The following is a 16,468-nucleotide window of genomic DNA, read 5'->3' on the forward strand; positions in this document are numbered from 1 at the left end:
GACAAATTTAGAAACGGTATGAACCGTATGTACGGATATATTGTCTTTCAAATTGCAAATATGCACCTATCTACTTACTCCTTGTTATCAAGACTATAATTTCTGTAGAGTGTGTTTTATATAAATACAAATAATGCTTATTAATTTATACTTAATAATACTTAATACAATTTACAAACTTACGTTGAATGTTGTACAGTGGGTGGACTGTACAGACTACAATGTGTAACTACGGAACACAGATCACATCAAAATTAGTAAAGCTTTTAAGAGCGCGGTGGAAAGACGTCTGTGACATTTGAGAAATTGCATTTATTCGATATTCCAGTGCTATCCGGTGATCAAAATGGAATTAAATTTTCTAACAACTCTTATAAAGCATGATGTGAATCATAATGTGAAACAGTGCTTTAAATCTAAGAAGAATTTCAGTAAGTATATATATTAGGGGTTTTATATCAGGCGCTTTTTAAAATTCAATTTAAGTTTTCAATGAAAAATTAACAAACAGTAATAAAATTATACTCGAATATTTTATGAACAAAATGACATGAAATATCAATTAGAACTATCACTAACCATCCTTTCCCATTCAACCTGTTATAAAAGCCAAAAGGTAAGGCACAGCTACCTGCACCTTTTGTACGAGATATTTCAAATAATTTCAATGGCACATCACAATCTACTCATCTACGGGGACAATTCATTAAAAGGACAAATTAACACACTATGTTTATCTGATTCTTATTTTTGAACGTCCAAACATTTAAAAAAGTATCGATTTGAAATCCAACTTTAAACTCCAATATTGTTAGCTAGTTTATTTTCTAGAATAAATATTAAAATGCGACTTATTTGGTGTAAACAAAAATAGACGTACCCTAGCGTCTACCAGTTACCACACACGTGTCAGCGGAAGACTGAAGTACCCCCTGCTAATCTGTTTTTGTGGAGAAAGTATTTGAGTTAGGGTTTTATTTAAATCACTCTATCAGTTAAAATTGTTCGTATAAAAACGTATGAATTTGTGATAGTATACTGTGTTGAACGTTTCACTTTTTAAAATCGTGTTGGGCAGCATCTTAATGAATTTTCACCGTTTTTTCAATATCCAGGATGATGATATAGGTATTTCGTTTGTTTTTTTTTATATAATTATGTGTATTTTGACTTCATTGAATACTTAAAAATCATTCAAAATAATAACGACTAAATTTTATATCTGGGTTAGTTCATTGAACTTTAAAATTTAAAAACAAATCACATTACAAGACAGGCCAACTAGGATTCATTGTTTGCACGTTATCAGTATATAATTGCCTAATTATGATTGTAAATATTCATGTCTTGGATACGTGACCGGTGTCATGCACTCCTATGTCCAGCTGGGACCGAAGTTGTAGGGCCAAATATCTGTGTGCCGGCGAGTAGTTCACCCATACGTATACAAATTACTATGCATAATGTAACCGGTCCTAACCAGTAATGAATGTGTGTGCATAGAAGTTATTCAGATTGAAATATTAGGTTTTAGTTGTGGTCTATTTCGTTATCGCCATCTTAAAGTGTATATAAATTTTAATAGACGCAACAATTGAATTTAGTCGCGACGTAGATTGATTTGGCTTAATGTTAAACTCACGTAAATGACAATATTTGTCAAGTAGGTATTAGGGAATCAAATACATAACTAGAAACCTATTCTATAGCCTGTAATCGCCCTAACAAATTAAACGATTAAATGAGAGCTTGAAGTACGAACCGCGTCCCAATTTCTATTAATCTTGCGCTATGAATCTTATGGCCTGTTATTAAAAATGAGGTGGTCCGTCCTGGCTTCGACCTTAGTACAAATGTAGCCTTATAGCATCCAGGGACCACATACATGTGCAACGGATATGAGGTCAAAGAATCAAGCAGTTAGTTTGACCTCAGTTTTTATTAGTATGTATAAACCCTTGAAATAGTTCGTCGGGTACGTAATTTTAATGTCTTGTAAACTAATTTCAAATACGATTGCATTATTATTATTTGATGCAATTTACGATTGCTTGAAGTAAAATGGCATTTATTTATAATGTAAAAGTTTGAAATTTAAAACGACCTGACCTATGCTAACCGTGTGGATTAAAAACAATAATAAGTACTATACATTTTTATCTTATCTATTTAGCCTATATAATTCAGAACAGCTATAAAAACACTTACAAGATAGTAAGTAAAAACATCATGACAAAATCAACATAGCACTCATTAAGTCCTAAAATATTTATAAATAGTTTGGAAGCCTTCGATTATCTCAATAATTATTTCAGCAAAAAACTTAACCGCCGTCAATAAATTTCAACTGAAAGACCCAATTAAAATGGGATTGGTAAAGAATCATCACAAGAGAGAGAGTTGAGAGTCTTCTCCTTCTGAAATTGATTGAATAAATTCAAATAAAAAGCAATATTTATTTGTAAGGACTTCAAATTCTATAGAATTGTATTTCGTTGAATATAATAAATCCTTTCAACATAAAACATGAGAACGTTCTAGATATTTCCGATATTTACTAACCTTTCATAGGTTCCCAATAAAATACCATGATTTATTCATGGTAGCATATGGTATCAATTTAGCATTGGTACTTGTTATTTCATACAAAGGCATAAAAGTTTAAACTTGAATAAAAATCTAATGCATATCAAATACATTAATATTAGGTACTCACGTTTGTGCTTATAATTATTATTATAAACTTAACCTATCCATTAGAAATACTGATAAATACAATGTAACTAATAAGTAGTAACCATTTCTGATAATACGACATTGTAAATATTTACATATACATAGGTGTATATTATTACAATGTATCAATATTTCAATTATTCATACGAAATTCTAATTGTTTAACTACATTGTAACTTAATTCAATATATTTTTTAAGGAAACGCCATTATCATAAACTTATCCATAACGTAACGTGTAAAATTTATCACATTTTGGTTTATGCACTCAACGATTAAATACTCGTAAATACTGTATCCATATCTAAGTAATTTAGCTATTAATATTTGGCTCAATTGCTCTTCATTTTAAATTTCGAACCATATTTGATAAGACGCACGGGCGTAGCCAGATTTACTGCCCATTTGTCAAAAACTGTTTAGTAGATAACTGTTTATTGCAATTCAAATCATTTTTACACGCTTTTTATTAGCTTCACCTGTATGTTTGTTTGTAACCGACTTCTTTGGGCGCGATATTGACCCACTTTAAACGGCCAGATTTCGTTCAAACTTTTTAGATTTATTGAGGACCGATGACAATACACTAATTTGATAAAATTAATCCATTTTTTAATTTGCAAAATATGATTTTTGTTAAAGCATGTTTTTTAGTTTTTTTAAACTATTATTTATTATTATGTACAAGTCATGGATTGCGCGAAATGACTTTCTTCTGAAATTATTACAGATTACTTTTTTTACAGTTAGCAGGAAAGAGGAAGTAATGGCAATCAAAAGCAAATTTCCAACAAAAATACCGGTAAGTGTTAAATCCGCATGTGTTTTAAAATATGTACGAACATTACCATTCTTTTATTGTATTTTTTATTGTACGTACTGGGAAAATATTCTTGATTTTAAACCTTAGGTGTTATTATCTCATTTGCATAATATTTCACAGAAAAATTTCTATGAGCTAATTAAGATATCGAATTGCTGATATTTATTACGATTCATATAATATAGTTACATCGTTATTTGTTTGCGGTATACAGTTATCTTTTATAACAAAAAATGACACAGGGATGTATTTTAAATGATAGATAAACCTTTTCTAGCTCATCGTGGAGAGATATCACAAGGAAAGAAACCTTCCAACGCTAGACAAAACCAAATTTCTTGTGCCCGAAGATATAACAATGTCTCAATTCCTAGTTATAATTCGCAACAGGATTAAAATTAAACCCAATCAGGTATGATTCTTATTTACATACATAGTCTGAATCTAATATATTATACAATGTAATTTTCCTATTATATTATAAAATTGCTTTAGATTTAGAAAAGGAAAATATAGACAGTACGTGGTTGTTCTCGTTCCTATGGTAATTCTAGGATTAAATATGACCTATGTCTATTTTCGGGTCATAAATTATCTTTGCATTAAATTTCATGCAAGTCGACTAAGTAGTTTCTACGAGCAAGAAAACAAGCATGAAGGCAAACAGACATACATAGTGACTATGAAATTTATTAAATTAGAACGGATTATTATAAAAAAATAGATACCAATATGATATATTATTTATTGCGATCTATATACAAATATATTAGCAATACAGTTTAGCATATTATTCATGTTAATTATTTATATATCTTTATCGCAACTAAGAGATAGTTAAGTTTACGAACTAGAAAGTTTGGGGTCAACATTTATTAGCTGTTTATCCAGGCAGAGGTTAAAATGATTAGTAGGTACCATTTCTATCTCATTAAATGTCGTATTAAGGGCAGAGATTATTTTCACTCGGAATATTTTAATGGAAACGATTAATGAAGATAAACAAATATTAATTGAATCTAATTGTTATTGCCAATATGTAAATAAAATTAAAAAATCGATTAGATAACAGAACTGTTTTTGTAGAACATAAAAATAATATGAAGCTGATGAGTTGTTTAAACGTTGTTTGTTTAAACGCACTGAAGGAACTACTGGATCGATTACAAATATTCTTTCATCTTTGGATATGAACGATACCCCAGAGTTCTATAGGCTATATAAGAGTATGTGTTACTAGCTGCGCCCTGCGGTTTCACCCTCGTAAGTCCGTATCCCGTAGAAATATCGGGATAAATTTTTTCTGCTATATGTTATTTCAGTTGTCCACCTGTCTATATACCAACTTTCATTGCAATCTGTTCAGTAGTTTTTGAGTGAAAGAGCAACAAACGCACACACATCCTTGCAAACTTTCGCATTTATATTAGTAGGATGTACCACGGTCTAAGCCGGGAGAGACCGCTTGTATTACGTAAAAATTAAACACTTAATTTTTATTTATCACTTAGTAGAATAAACACCATGTTGTATGTTTCATAAAAACAAAAAAAAAATACATCAAAATACGAGTAGTGAAGAATGTAGATAATAATTTCATTTGCTATAAGTTGTTTCACTAAAACAAAGATGGGTTTGAAAAATTACAAAACTGTGATATAAATACTATGTCTATGGATATTGACTGATTTTTAGGGTTGGTCAGGTTACGCTAAAGTTCAGGGCTACCCTACCTCACAAGGTCAGAGTATTTTCTCAAGCATTTCGATGTAATATAAAGTTCTTACAAATGTACTCGACACTGTTCGGCTTATGTAATGCGGAACAAAAGTATGCATTTGCCTGAAACATATTTATCTATGTTCTGTATAAGCGAATACTCTATTATCAAATAAATAACCACTCTTACAGAATCTTTCAAACAACCAACAATCCTTTTTGCAAGTCATTAACAGTTTATGATGCAATCAAAATTAAAACAAATATGTTGCCTTCATGACGCAGGGGAAACATGAGCTACATTTATGTCTGTTTGACGTAATTTTTTTCCTTATTTCGTAGGCGCTGTACCTCATAATCAACAACAGGTCAATGCTAAGCATGAGTCTCACTATGGCACAAGCCTATGAAATGTACGGGGATGAAGACGGTTTCCTTTACATCACATACGCATCACAAGAAGTATTTGGATACCAGGACGGTAAGTGTTGAACTAACGTTTATATTTTTTTAATGTTCATCAATCCCACCTACAATTAGGTTTTATTCTATCAAAGTACATTAGAGTAGGTGTGGTTGATAAGATTGGTTATTGTCCATTCAAAATTTAATGTTATTTATTTAGGTATTGTTAAGGATTGTACACATGGTTGATAACTGATATAGCGTTATAAACAAACTCATTAATGCTTCTTTTTTCGTCTTTAAAGGCTCGTACTTAATATGGGCTAGAGATATCCCGGTTGTAAAGACTGCTGTGATTCAGAAAGTAAAAGCTTTATTGAAATCGATTTATTCGTTTAAATCTATTTAAATAAAGTGTGTCTATTACATTTTTTCCTTGTCGTTGTATGTACTTTACTTTATTTTTTCAATGAATAAGTAGTTTTCGAATAAAATAACATAAGACAGCATTGTTTTGGTTTTTATTCTACTAATGCTTATGCTTCTGTTTTTATTCTACTAAAACCGGTGTAAACCACTTCTGTAACTATGAGAAGATAGCCTGATAAATGCATTGATGTTTTCTACACTACATAATGAATTCGATAAGAAATCATGTAATTAAATATTATCTGTTTACGTCACGGGTGCATTATCTAATCCTCGTAAAACTGTTTATTAGTATTATGTCTAGTAATTATATCTATGGCTAAGAATTTCCGGCGGTTTCGATCGTAGTGACTTTGAAGTTTCTACAAAATAATTAGTTAATACTTTCCGTGTTAGAAGAAGTTATGATTTATAAGTTCAAGGGTTAGCACTATGCAGATTTCTTCCTCCTTGAATTAGGTTATCTATATTGGTCTATAAATTAGATTTTTTTTTAGTGGGGGGGGGGGAGAATTGTATTAAAACTTGGACAATTTCAGTCAAATTTCAATACTATTTTGATTTGTTTTCATAGTCAGCAGGTTGAGGAAAGCTGAACATTCAATACAAATATGAATTTCCTGTCTTTTCTTGCCGTTGAGTTTGACAACAATTTATTTCACCGCTTTCGCTTTACATATAATCTGAAGTAATAACATTTTATTATTAATAAAATAACATTGTATGTTTGTATACAGATATGACGGGATCAAACAAGGAAGTTCAAGTCATAAGGGATAGATTTCCAAACAAAATTCCGGTGAGTTTTTTTTTGTAATGAAAAATAAAAATAAATAAATTATTCCTATTACATATTAAATGACACTAAATTTCTATCCGCGGTTCCGTATATGTCAATCGGTTCAACCGTAAAATGTAATAAAAAGCCTCTGGAATATGTTTTTATAAAATAATATTTACAGTTGTATGTGGAGAGGTACGCCCGAGAACGAGAAGTTCCGATATTAGGAAGAAACAAGTTCCTAGTCCCACAAGAGCTTACGATGTCCCAATTCCTCTATATCATCAGAACAAAGATGAAATTGAGGGACTCACAGGTATACCACTAACTTTACTAGGCTTTAATTTATTAAGATACTACAGCATAAGTACTTCTGCCCAAATAATCTTACAATAAAGATTCAATAACTTTTTGAAGAAAAATTATTTTTTTACAAAAAATGTCACCGACGTCCCTAAGTTATCAAGTAACAGAGCAAAGAAAAAAAAATAAGTCCAATTTAGAACCTCCCTCGCTCTTAGGACGTTGGTTAAACGACTACTACTGACTAGCAAGAACTTGTAATTCCACATTAAAACGCACTCTACAAAATATATCCATACTAGCTGCGCCTCGCGGATTCACCCGCGTAAGTCCGTATCCCGTATGAATATCGGAGTAAAAAGTTGCCTATATGTTATTCCAGTTGTCCAGCTGTCTACGTATCAAATTTCATTGCAGTCGGTTTAGTAGTTTTTGCGTGAAAGAGCAACAAATACACACATCCTTACAAACTCACGAATTTATAATATTAGTAGGATTAAAGAAAAAAAGTTTATCCTTAAGTAGTGGATAATACTCACTCAAAACTCAATAACTTAAAATCCAGGAAGTTGTCTAAGTTTAAAAAATCGTAAAGTTTTGACTCTTCCCAAATAGGAATCTCGATTTGACAGCATATGGGTTTCAATTTTTATGAACCCTTGTGACATTAATATAAATAGAGGCCACAGAAAGATCTTGAAGGGTCGAGTGCGTCCTGTTACGATAAGATACCTACTGTTCCGGGAAATCGTTATTTTTATTCGCACCCACTTTAAAATTTTATTTGTTTTTAATGTAACTTTCTTCGTTTATGTTTACTGTTTATTAAGTTAATGTTTTTATTGTTGTAAAGGAGGTTACTTAAGATGTCCTAGATTTCATGTTAAAGTTTTCTTCAATTTTATTACTATTTAACAAAGCAATATTTATGGGACAAAAAATAACAAAAAAAATAGTTTAGGTATTAGAATTCAAATGATCGTAAGAATAATATTCATTCATATTAGAATTCTTTTTATTGATAATGTCTACTGATGTCGTCAATATTAATGTCTAAATTGAGGCTTCCTAACACAACAAAACTGCCAATCACAACACAATCAGAACAGTTACTTAAGGGTAAACTAAACTCCAGCTCATAACCAATGGATTCAATTGACATTTAACGGATACACTTCAATCCGTGGGTCTTTTTTAAATTATTCACGTAAAACATTAATGACACAGGCTCTGTACTTGCTGGTGAACGAAAAAGCGTTGCTTAGCCACAGTATGACGATGGCTCAAGCTTACGACCAATTCCGCAGCGAAGATGGCTTCTTGCACATAACATACGCCGCACAACAGGTTTTCGGATGAGAGTATTCTGTAAGTATCTATTATTAATTACACAGCTACTTTTATTTGAAGCATTTGTTTCCGTTCTAGTTTATTAGTGTTTCAAAAATTTAATGCAATGCAAAGGGGAAGTCAGAACAGATTTTTTTCTGGGTGTACCTATTTATTACTTTCTTAAGATTTTTTATTGTGGAAATTGTATAAGCACTTTAGTGTTAATTATTATTTACTAATTTTATATTCGGAAAAGGCATTATTATATTGGAAAGTAAATACCACCGGTTGATGGTGATAAAATTGATAGTTTCTGAACGGACGTCCTTTTAATGTACGATACGCTTACGATACGATACAATTTTGCACAGATTCATTAATGATAATGATATCTAATTGTCGTTATATAAATGTATATGTTTTCTATGAAATATTTATAATATCCATGTTAACCAATCGTCTTTTCTCCCTCACAGTCCATTACCACTGACTGGAACAATTTTAAAATTCTCGTGAATTCGAACTACGAAACAGTATCTACAGAAATATTGAAGAAAATATTTCAATTGAATACATAATATCGGTAGCTATAGATCGTCGACCCGATGCACTTACTCGACCTAAGGCGTTGACTCACTTACGATTTGCAATTATGTATTATTGTTGTAATTATAAAATCCTTGTTCCCCTATTTATAGTGTAGTAAAAATAACAACAACATAACTTTTCTTCATTACATTACAATACGTAATAAAAACTAGGGTAGTCATTTTATAATTGTTTTAATAATCGTTGTAGGTAATAGTATGACATTATTATGTACTATATATTGAATTTTATAGTACATGTAATATAGTATTGTGTATAAATCATTTATATGTATTATACACTACAGGAATTGGTTCCGTTGATACATTGTTTATATAAAGGTTAACTCGACGCGAGCGAAGCTCGATGATTTATATGATTTATGGTCTTGTTATTCCCGTATATTTAGATATCTACAATGTTGATGCACTGTAAACAAAGGAAGAAAATTGCGATATTATTGTATCCAAATGCGATCAGACACAACTAGCCTTATACAAAATTAAGGCGTAATTTGAATCATTTGTTTATAACTTAATTCGGGGCATTGCACTCCTTATATTACAAAGCCCTTATCATTTATAAACGTGTTTGATAATTTTGTTAATTGGCAACTGATGAATTCGATACCCAAATGCGAATGTTACATCTCATGTCGCACATATGGCAAAGAGTATGGTTACACTTTTTAGTTGCCAAGGATGTTATCTATAGTGAACTGCTAACCAAAGTTATCAGGAGGTTATTGTCCTAAAGTTCTAATCAGAGCTTAGCAACAATGCTCTGTGCAATTTCAGGATGTATGATTATTACTCGCTTGTTATCACAGCTCTTCCTAACGATACGCGATATATGTATGGTTTAAAAATAATGGCGTAGATATGCCAAAGAGTGTTCCCATGCTAATAATGTTTGAGCCATCATCTATTCCCATGCAATTGTATGTTATATATAATTTAATGAGTTATGATTACAAGAGGAACATTAATGGGCTGTATTATTCCACAGCGGCAGAAACACTTAATTTTATTTATGTCACAATAATAAGTTTATCGCGGGTCTTATTCGTAAACAATCGAGCGAGGGCTGCTGAGATAGCGGCGATTTATGCTCTTTTCCACTATCTACCCCCTAGGGCTTCGATATAAATCAACGTTCCTTTCTCGATAAGGATATCTGACAACTGTTGCCTTCGACTTTGTCCCATACCTACTCCAAGTAGACCGAAAGGCAACGGCAATAGCAAATAAGACTAAATCGTTCGTTCTATGTATTACCGTTTTTCGCTCCATTTTCAAAACGTTCTAGAAAACTGGAATTCTAAAATGTATTCGAATATATTTTGGATGTCTTTGGATGTGGACCAGTAGGTACTGATTGCGTTAAAGCTATCTTTCTTAGCCTGATTTTTTAGCGATACCTACACGTATCTAATTTGATTATGTTAGTATGTAAATCTATACTAATGTTGTTTGCTTCTTTGAACGCACTAATCAGGAATCACTGGTCCGATTTGAAAAATTCTTTCAGTATTAGATTTGTTATTGAGGAGGGCTATAGGCTATATGTACCACGGGCAAAGCCGGGGCGGAACGCTAGTAGTTAATAATAGTTTAATGATTAAAGTATTATTTCTGTTTCAGATTTCATAATTGGGCGTCGTCAAGCTTAAAAGCAAGTTTATCAACATCTAATATAAAGACTGATAGTATTTAACGATTTTAAAATTGTGATACAAGTAGCTTAAGTTTTAAATTATAACCAATTTTAGTAATTAATGTGTACGTGTATAATGTAATGGCAGGTCCTAATGTTAAAATACTTATTACATATAATCATGTTTTTAGATCTGATATTTTATAATTGTATGTGTTATTTTTGATCCAGCGATGTAAGAAATAGATTTTTATCAAAAAGTTAGAGCTATTTTTTATGTCGTTGCTATTTTGCTCATAATTTTGTTTTCGGATTTTAATAAATGCTTTATAAAATGAATTTAATTGTTATGATCTCAAAAATGTATGATGTTCGTAATAGCAAACTTCCAGTTATATTTCTTAATATTTGACATTTAATTGCTAATTATAGGTTTAACAATGTTTAAAAATATGAATATAAGAATCTAGATGTAATGTATGATAACAAATAATAATGTGCCATAGATAATATGTTAAAAGGAATGGTCACTCGTAAATAAAATATGTAGTAACTTAACGTGTTTTATTGTTTGAAATTTTTAATTGTAGTCTTAATAAATAAATTTCTTATATTAATGTGTTTAATTTCTTTCCGGTCATTCAGTCGGTGATATGTTTTGAGCCGCTGCCACTAATGTATCGTGGATGTCTTTTGCGTATGATATCTGAAGACGCACCGTGTTTAAATATTGAGGGTAGCTTAATGTTGTTTCCTGAAACAAATATAGAAGCTATTGATATAAATAATTCAGTTTTTTTTAATAGATAGGTAACAAGTTCGAAGTACCTACAATATTAATATATATAACAAGACATAATAGTAATATAATAAAGTTACAGTTATCTATGTATATAAAAAAAGTCGTGTTAGCTACACTATTTGTGTAACTCAAGAACGGCTAAACCGATTATGTTGAAATTTGGAAAATGATATTTTTCATAATTTGGAAAATTATGAAAAATATAGATTTTAGAGCCGAGAAAGAACATAGAATAGTTTTTATCCCGGAAATCTAAAGGGAACGGGATTGTATTATAACTTTGATGGTTACGCCCCGGGTCTATTTTACCCGTGACTACGCGAGCAAAGCCGCGGGCGGAATGCTAGTTAGAAATAAAACGGCTTTCCGTAACAATTCGGTAGACTCCTTCGTTGTATTACCAATTTCGATGAACAGATTGTGATATACAGATACAACAAACGTTGAAGATAAAGCATAAATAATGCAATGAAATATCCATATTGACATTTTCCTTTATTGTATTCGAGTAAAAGTTCTGTCACTTCTCCTACATTATTATACTGTTTTTTTGTAGAGAATGCATTACAAATGCAACGCATACCCATGGCCCTGGGTTATGTCGGATTATTATTGCAACAGTGGACAACCGACTAAACTCAACTCCGTGAAACCACTTTCAGTACCGGGTTCTCTCTGTCGGCCGATTACAAAAGAATTTCTTTATACCTAGTGTATAAAATTATTAATAACTTACTTGCGTAGTAGGACCGGAGTCCATTCTAGAAGGTATAACAGTGAGTGGTAGATAATGGGCCGCTGACTGCGCTTGCTGAATACATGTAATAGCTGTTCGCTGTAAAGAAGGAATAAGGAGGATCATTAAATATTTCGAAATATAAAGTAAGGTCTTAAAAAAATTCTCAATGACATTTACCTACCTGGAGTTGTTATGGACTTAAAAATATTTTATTTACTAAAATTCGGCTTATGCGACGGGGTTTGTTTGCAAAAATATAATATGGATAAACTACGGGTTGTTTTTAATGTCATCAAGTTACAATAAATATTTTAAATGGCAGATCATCCACAACTATGGGTTTGGTTTACATTTTAACTTTCGAACCGACTTAAAAAAAAGGACTAGATTCTCAATTGAGGGGTGAAAACGGGTGAAGCGATTTTGATAATTATTATTTATTCATATGAAAGCTTGTGCGTTGCTAGTGGTCTCATTGAGTAAAAATTTATACAATTTGAAGGTTATTCAGTTTTTTGTTAAAAAGAACAGAGATCAGTACTTCTTACTCACTCTACATATACAAGAAATTAATTTATTTGCACAAAATACTTATATCATTCTGTTTCTAGTTATAGTTCCATTCCTGGATATAAAGTGAATTGACTTGTTTATAAATTATACAAACAATCATCAACGAAAATTCTTCTAAGTACTATCTGGAAATATCTATCTCGACAACTCTAGACCAGTCAGATGGAATCATACGAAGGTCAGGTCAAAATACTGAGCGAGAATTATTAATTAATAAGTAGAGACCGGATTATTAATATGCATTTTATATATTTTAGCCATCCTCAGCGCTCGCTGAATGCATATTTAAACCGACTTCTGAATTGTAGATTTTTTTTTCATCTCTTTTTGTGTTTGTTACCTCAACACTCTTTACTGCATGAATCGATTTTGATAATTAGTAAGCTGGTTTATAATTAAATAAACAAAATTAACCTTGTTTTTTCTTTTTATTTCAAAAACTTATCATTTAATAATTGCTTATTCTAAATGTAATGTGTAATGTGAGTTGTTATTTCGTCACTGGCTTTGTACCGAAATAATAAGAAAAAAACGCTTGATAGTTTTAACAACTAGCATACTATATCATATAGTATATGTTATACTTACACATCAAGGCTAAGGATAAAGTTATCAATATAACCTACCTATATAAGCTACCAATATTCGGAAAGTTAAGAGAACATATAAGAATAGCATCGTATTATCAACATATATAAAGATAGCTCATAGAAAAAACTGTTAGTTTAAAATTTTCATTTCTGGCAAAGCCAATAAAGTCCGGGTATGAAAACACTATAAAGTTTAACCTATGTTCTGGTCAGATCACTGAGTACGGAAGCACATGTTCCTCAATCTATAATGATTCATTAGCCTGTTGAGGAAGTAGTATCCCCAGTAAATATATTCATAACTCTGCCACTAGCAATTTTGCTAATCAATTGAACACATTCGATGAATAAGTCAATATGTGCCCAAGATAACAACGCATCAAGAAGTTTCCTACAGCGATAAGCTTCTTTTGTCCGTTCGATTCTATTTGTAGGTACAACAATAATTGTTGCTATTTACGTATACGATTCTGTAAACACACTTATCAGATGCTTATTTATAATAACTCCTCGTTGTATAAAAATGCAACATTTACGCAATCGTATGATCCATCAATCGTTCGATATTCAATATTGAAAGGGGTCTTCACATTTATATTTGCTTTTTAATGTACGAGTCTAGTAGATTTCGGCACGAATTGGACCAGCTCGCACTGGGGAAGTACCACACCCATACAGAAAACGGCGTGAAATAGTAGCATGATACTGTTTCGCACGGTGAGTGGGGGGAGACGGAGGCCCGTTTCTTTTTCCTCACCTTTCTCAGTTCAATCCTGCTTTCCAGACCTCAATCCTTATCTTATACCTTACCCCATAGAATCGGGCAGCACATTCGCAGAGACACTACCTCTGTAAATGTTCAAAGGCGGTGGAAATCGCTTACCATCAAATGAACCACCAGCTCAGTTGACCACAATGACATAAAAAAACTGTACATGTTTTCTTTACCCTCTAATTTATTATTTTCTCTTCTAAAACCCATAAAATGCTTTCTGCCTTCTTGCTCCCATAGATTAAATTTCCATGCGCCATATATTTAGGCGCGGCGTCTTGTTTGCATCAGAATTTTTTCAAAACTCTCTAATATGCAGATCATTACTTCTTTTAATAAGGTTTGTAAAGCCTTTTCTATTCTATGCCTATTTCGTCTATGTATCCAATGAAAACAGGCCTTTACTAAGAATTGTTGTTAGTTACAATAAACGGAATGGCAAGCAAAGACATTAGTGATATCCATGAGTTACTGAGATAGCTGGAGGGTCAATAAGTTAATTGTTGCTTAGACGTAACTGAACATACATGTTTACTTGTACAAGTTACATAGTTAACGATAGATATCTGCTGTACTTGTTTTTCAAACAAACGTGCGCTGATATTGCACAGGGTCTTTACTGATAAACAGATTAAGCAAATAGGACAATCCCCAGGGCTGGATTACCGAAAATGTGCCCTCGGTTCGCGACAACAAATATCGTTATCGGCGTAAAGACGTGCATTCGGTCATGTAGGCACCAGGAACACCACATCTTCATTAACTCGGTGATATGTTGTCATTGCTACTTACGCTACTTATGTGTAGTATCTCACGATACACGAACGATGCTTAAGTCTGGTGTCTTAAATTGTAAAAATTATAAAACGAAAATTACTTGTTTCATCTGTGATATAAATAAAAAAACACCCAAATCCCATACCATTTACATTCTAGTGACAAAATAATTTTTACAATTAATCAGAGTCATGTGTTAAACGGACATTGATATACATAAGAAACATAAGAAAAAACAAATATTTCCTCTTTGCAGTTGTTGCTAAGGTATCTTATTCATGCAAATATTTTTCATATAAACTTTTCTTTTACATCGCAAGTAGTATATATAGCTTTTGTATCTATTCACTTGTGAACCAACTGATATGAATTACAATATAGCAACTAATTAAATATAATGATGATGTTTATTATTTAAGGATTTAATAATCGGAATATATGACGTAAATCGAACATATGTAAAGGGCTGGTTTATTTATAAATAATAATAGTCCAGAAGTTGGGATAGGTTCCATTTTTTTGAGTCCAAAATAAACAAAAACGAGTGTCTATAAGAATACCTTCATCAAATGAAAATTTAATTTGGAATCTCTCAATTAAAAATCTATATACTGATGTAATTCTGTTTCGTAAAACATCTGAAAGGATGAAGATAAAATTTTGAATGAATAATAAAATTTGCATGTGATTTAAGGGATGGTAACAGAAGGAGTGCATGCAAATGAAGCTTTTGGTGAAGACATCTCAGATTCACATTCATATTTAAATTTATTTATTTATTAAATAGAAAATACCAAAGTCTACCATAAAAAAAATATACTGGATATATGCAAACTAAATAGGGTTGCAGACTGGACAATGTAATATAATGAACATCGTTTTATATTCTTATTAAATATGATATGTATATTATTGATATATTTCTTATTATTTTCCTTGCCTAAAAATTAAGACGAACCCCATTAATTCTTAAGTTTAAGGTCTTTAAAACCAAGTCTATGTTATTATGTGTAGTACAGATATTTGAGTAGAATTTTCTGTTAAACTGTACTGAGAATTTTCTACTTCATAATTTAATAAAATGAAATTTAACTCACCAAATGTAATTCCATTTGATCACATAATGAAAAAAATTCTTCTAAATTTTTGTCAAATCTTGATGCAGGATTTTCAAGCCCTTTTCTGGAATTTAAAATTTTAATTTACCCTTCAGTTCTTATTAGTACATGTTACAAATTTAATATGTTTGATGATAAAGTTCAATTTAACAAAGCTTCACAAATTTTACATAGTCTCCTTCATAACTTTTTACACTAAATTGGATTAGCCATGATACTGCTATGTGTTCCCTTTCAAATACTTACATGTATATTATTGTATGACTATGTATATATAATATATAAGTATTTGTGAAATATGCTTATTATGTATGTATTTATAATAT

General features: G+C 31.3%; 2 protein-coding genes across 2 annotated transcripts in view; one reads left to right on the top strand and one right to left on the bottom strand.

Moving 5' to 3' along the window:
• Positions 1 to 247: 247 nt before the first annotated feature.
• Positions 248 to 11,247, top strand: LOC119828984. Its single transcript, XM_038351327.1, has 8 exons — positions 248 to 431; positions 3,482 to 3,537; positions 3,836 to 3,970; positions 5,620 to 5,758; positions 6,849 to 6,910; positions 7,074 to 7,208; positions 8,423 to 8,563; positions 10,759 to 11,247. The coding sequence occupies exons 1-7, from the start codon at positions 347 to 349 to the stop codon at positions 8,552 to 8,554; spliced, it is 744 nt and encodes a 247-aa protein (XP_038207255.1). The 5' UTR covers positions 248 to 346; the 3' UTR covers positions 8,555 to 8,563; positions 10,759 to 11,247.
• A 91-nt stretch (positions 11,248 to 11,338) lies between these two features.
• The window catches only part of LOC119828950 (mediator of RNA polymerase II transcription subunit 29), a 6,790-nt gene continuing 1,660 nt past the window's right edge, over positions 11,339 to 16,468 (bottom strand). The window contains exons 3-5 of the mRNA XM_038351281.1: positions 16,122 to 16,206; positions 12,310 to 12,408; positions 11,339 to 11,525 (exon numbers count right to left, since the gene is read on the bottom strand). Of these exons, the coding sequence (XP_038207209.1) occupies positions 11,409 to 11,525; positions 12,310 to 12,408; positions 16,122 to 16,206 (301 nt within the window). The 3' untranslated portion in view covers positions 11,339 to 11,408. The remainder of the gene's footprint in view (positions 11,526 to 12,309; positions 12,409 to 16,121; positions 16,207 to 16,468) is intronic.

Source organism: Zerene cesonia, chromosome 9, assembly GCF_012273895.1.
Source record: "Zerene cesonia ecotype Mississippi chromosome 9, Zerene_cesonia_1.1, whole genome shotgun sequence".
Lineage (NCBI taxonomy): Eukaryota > Metazoa > Arthropoda > Insecta > Lepidoptera > Pieridae > Zerene > Zerene cesonia.

Coding starts and splice junctions, on each gene's coding strand:
- LOC119828984 (XM_038351327.1), top strand. CDS start 347: ATGGAATTAAATTTTCTAACAACTCTTATAAAGCATGATGTGAATCAT. Junction 432..3,481: donor TAAATCTAAGAAGAATTTCA/GTAAGTATATAT, acceptor CTTTTTTTACAG/TTAGCAGGAAAGAGGAAGTA. Junction 5,759..6,848: donor AGTATTTGGATACCAGGACG/GTAAGTGTTGAA, acceptor GTTTGTATACAG/ATATGACGGGATCAAACAAG.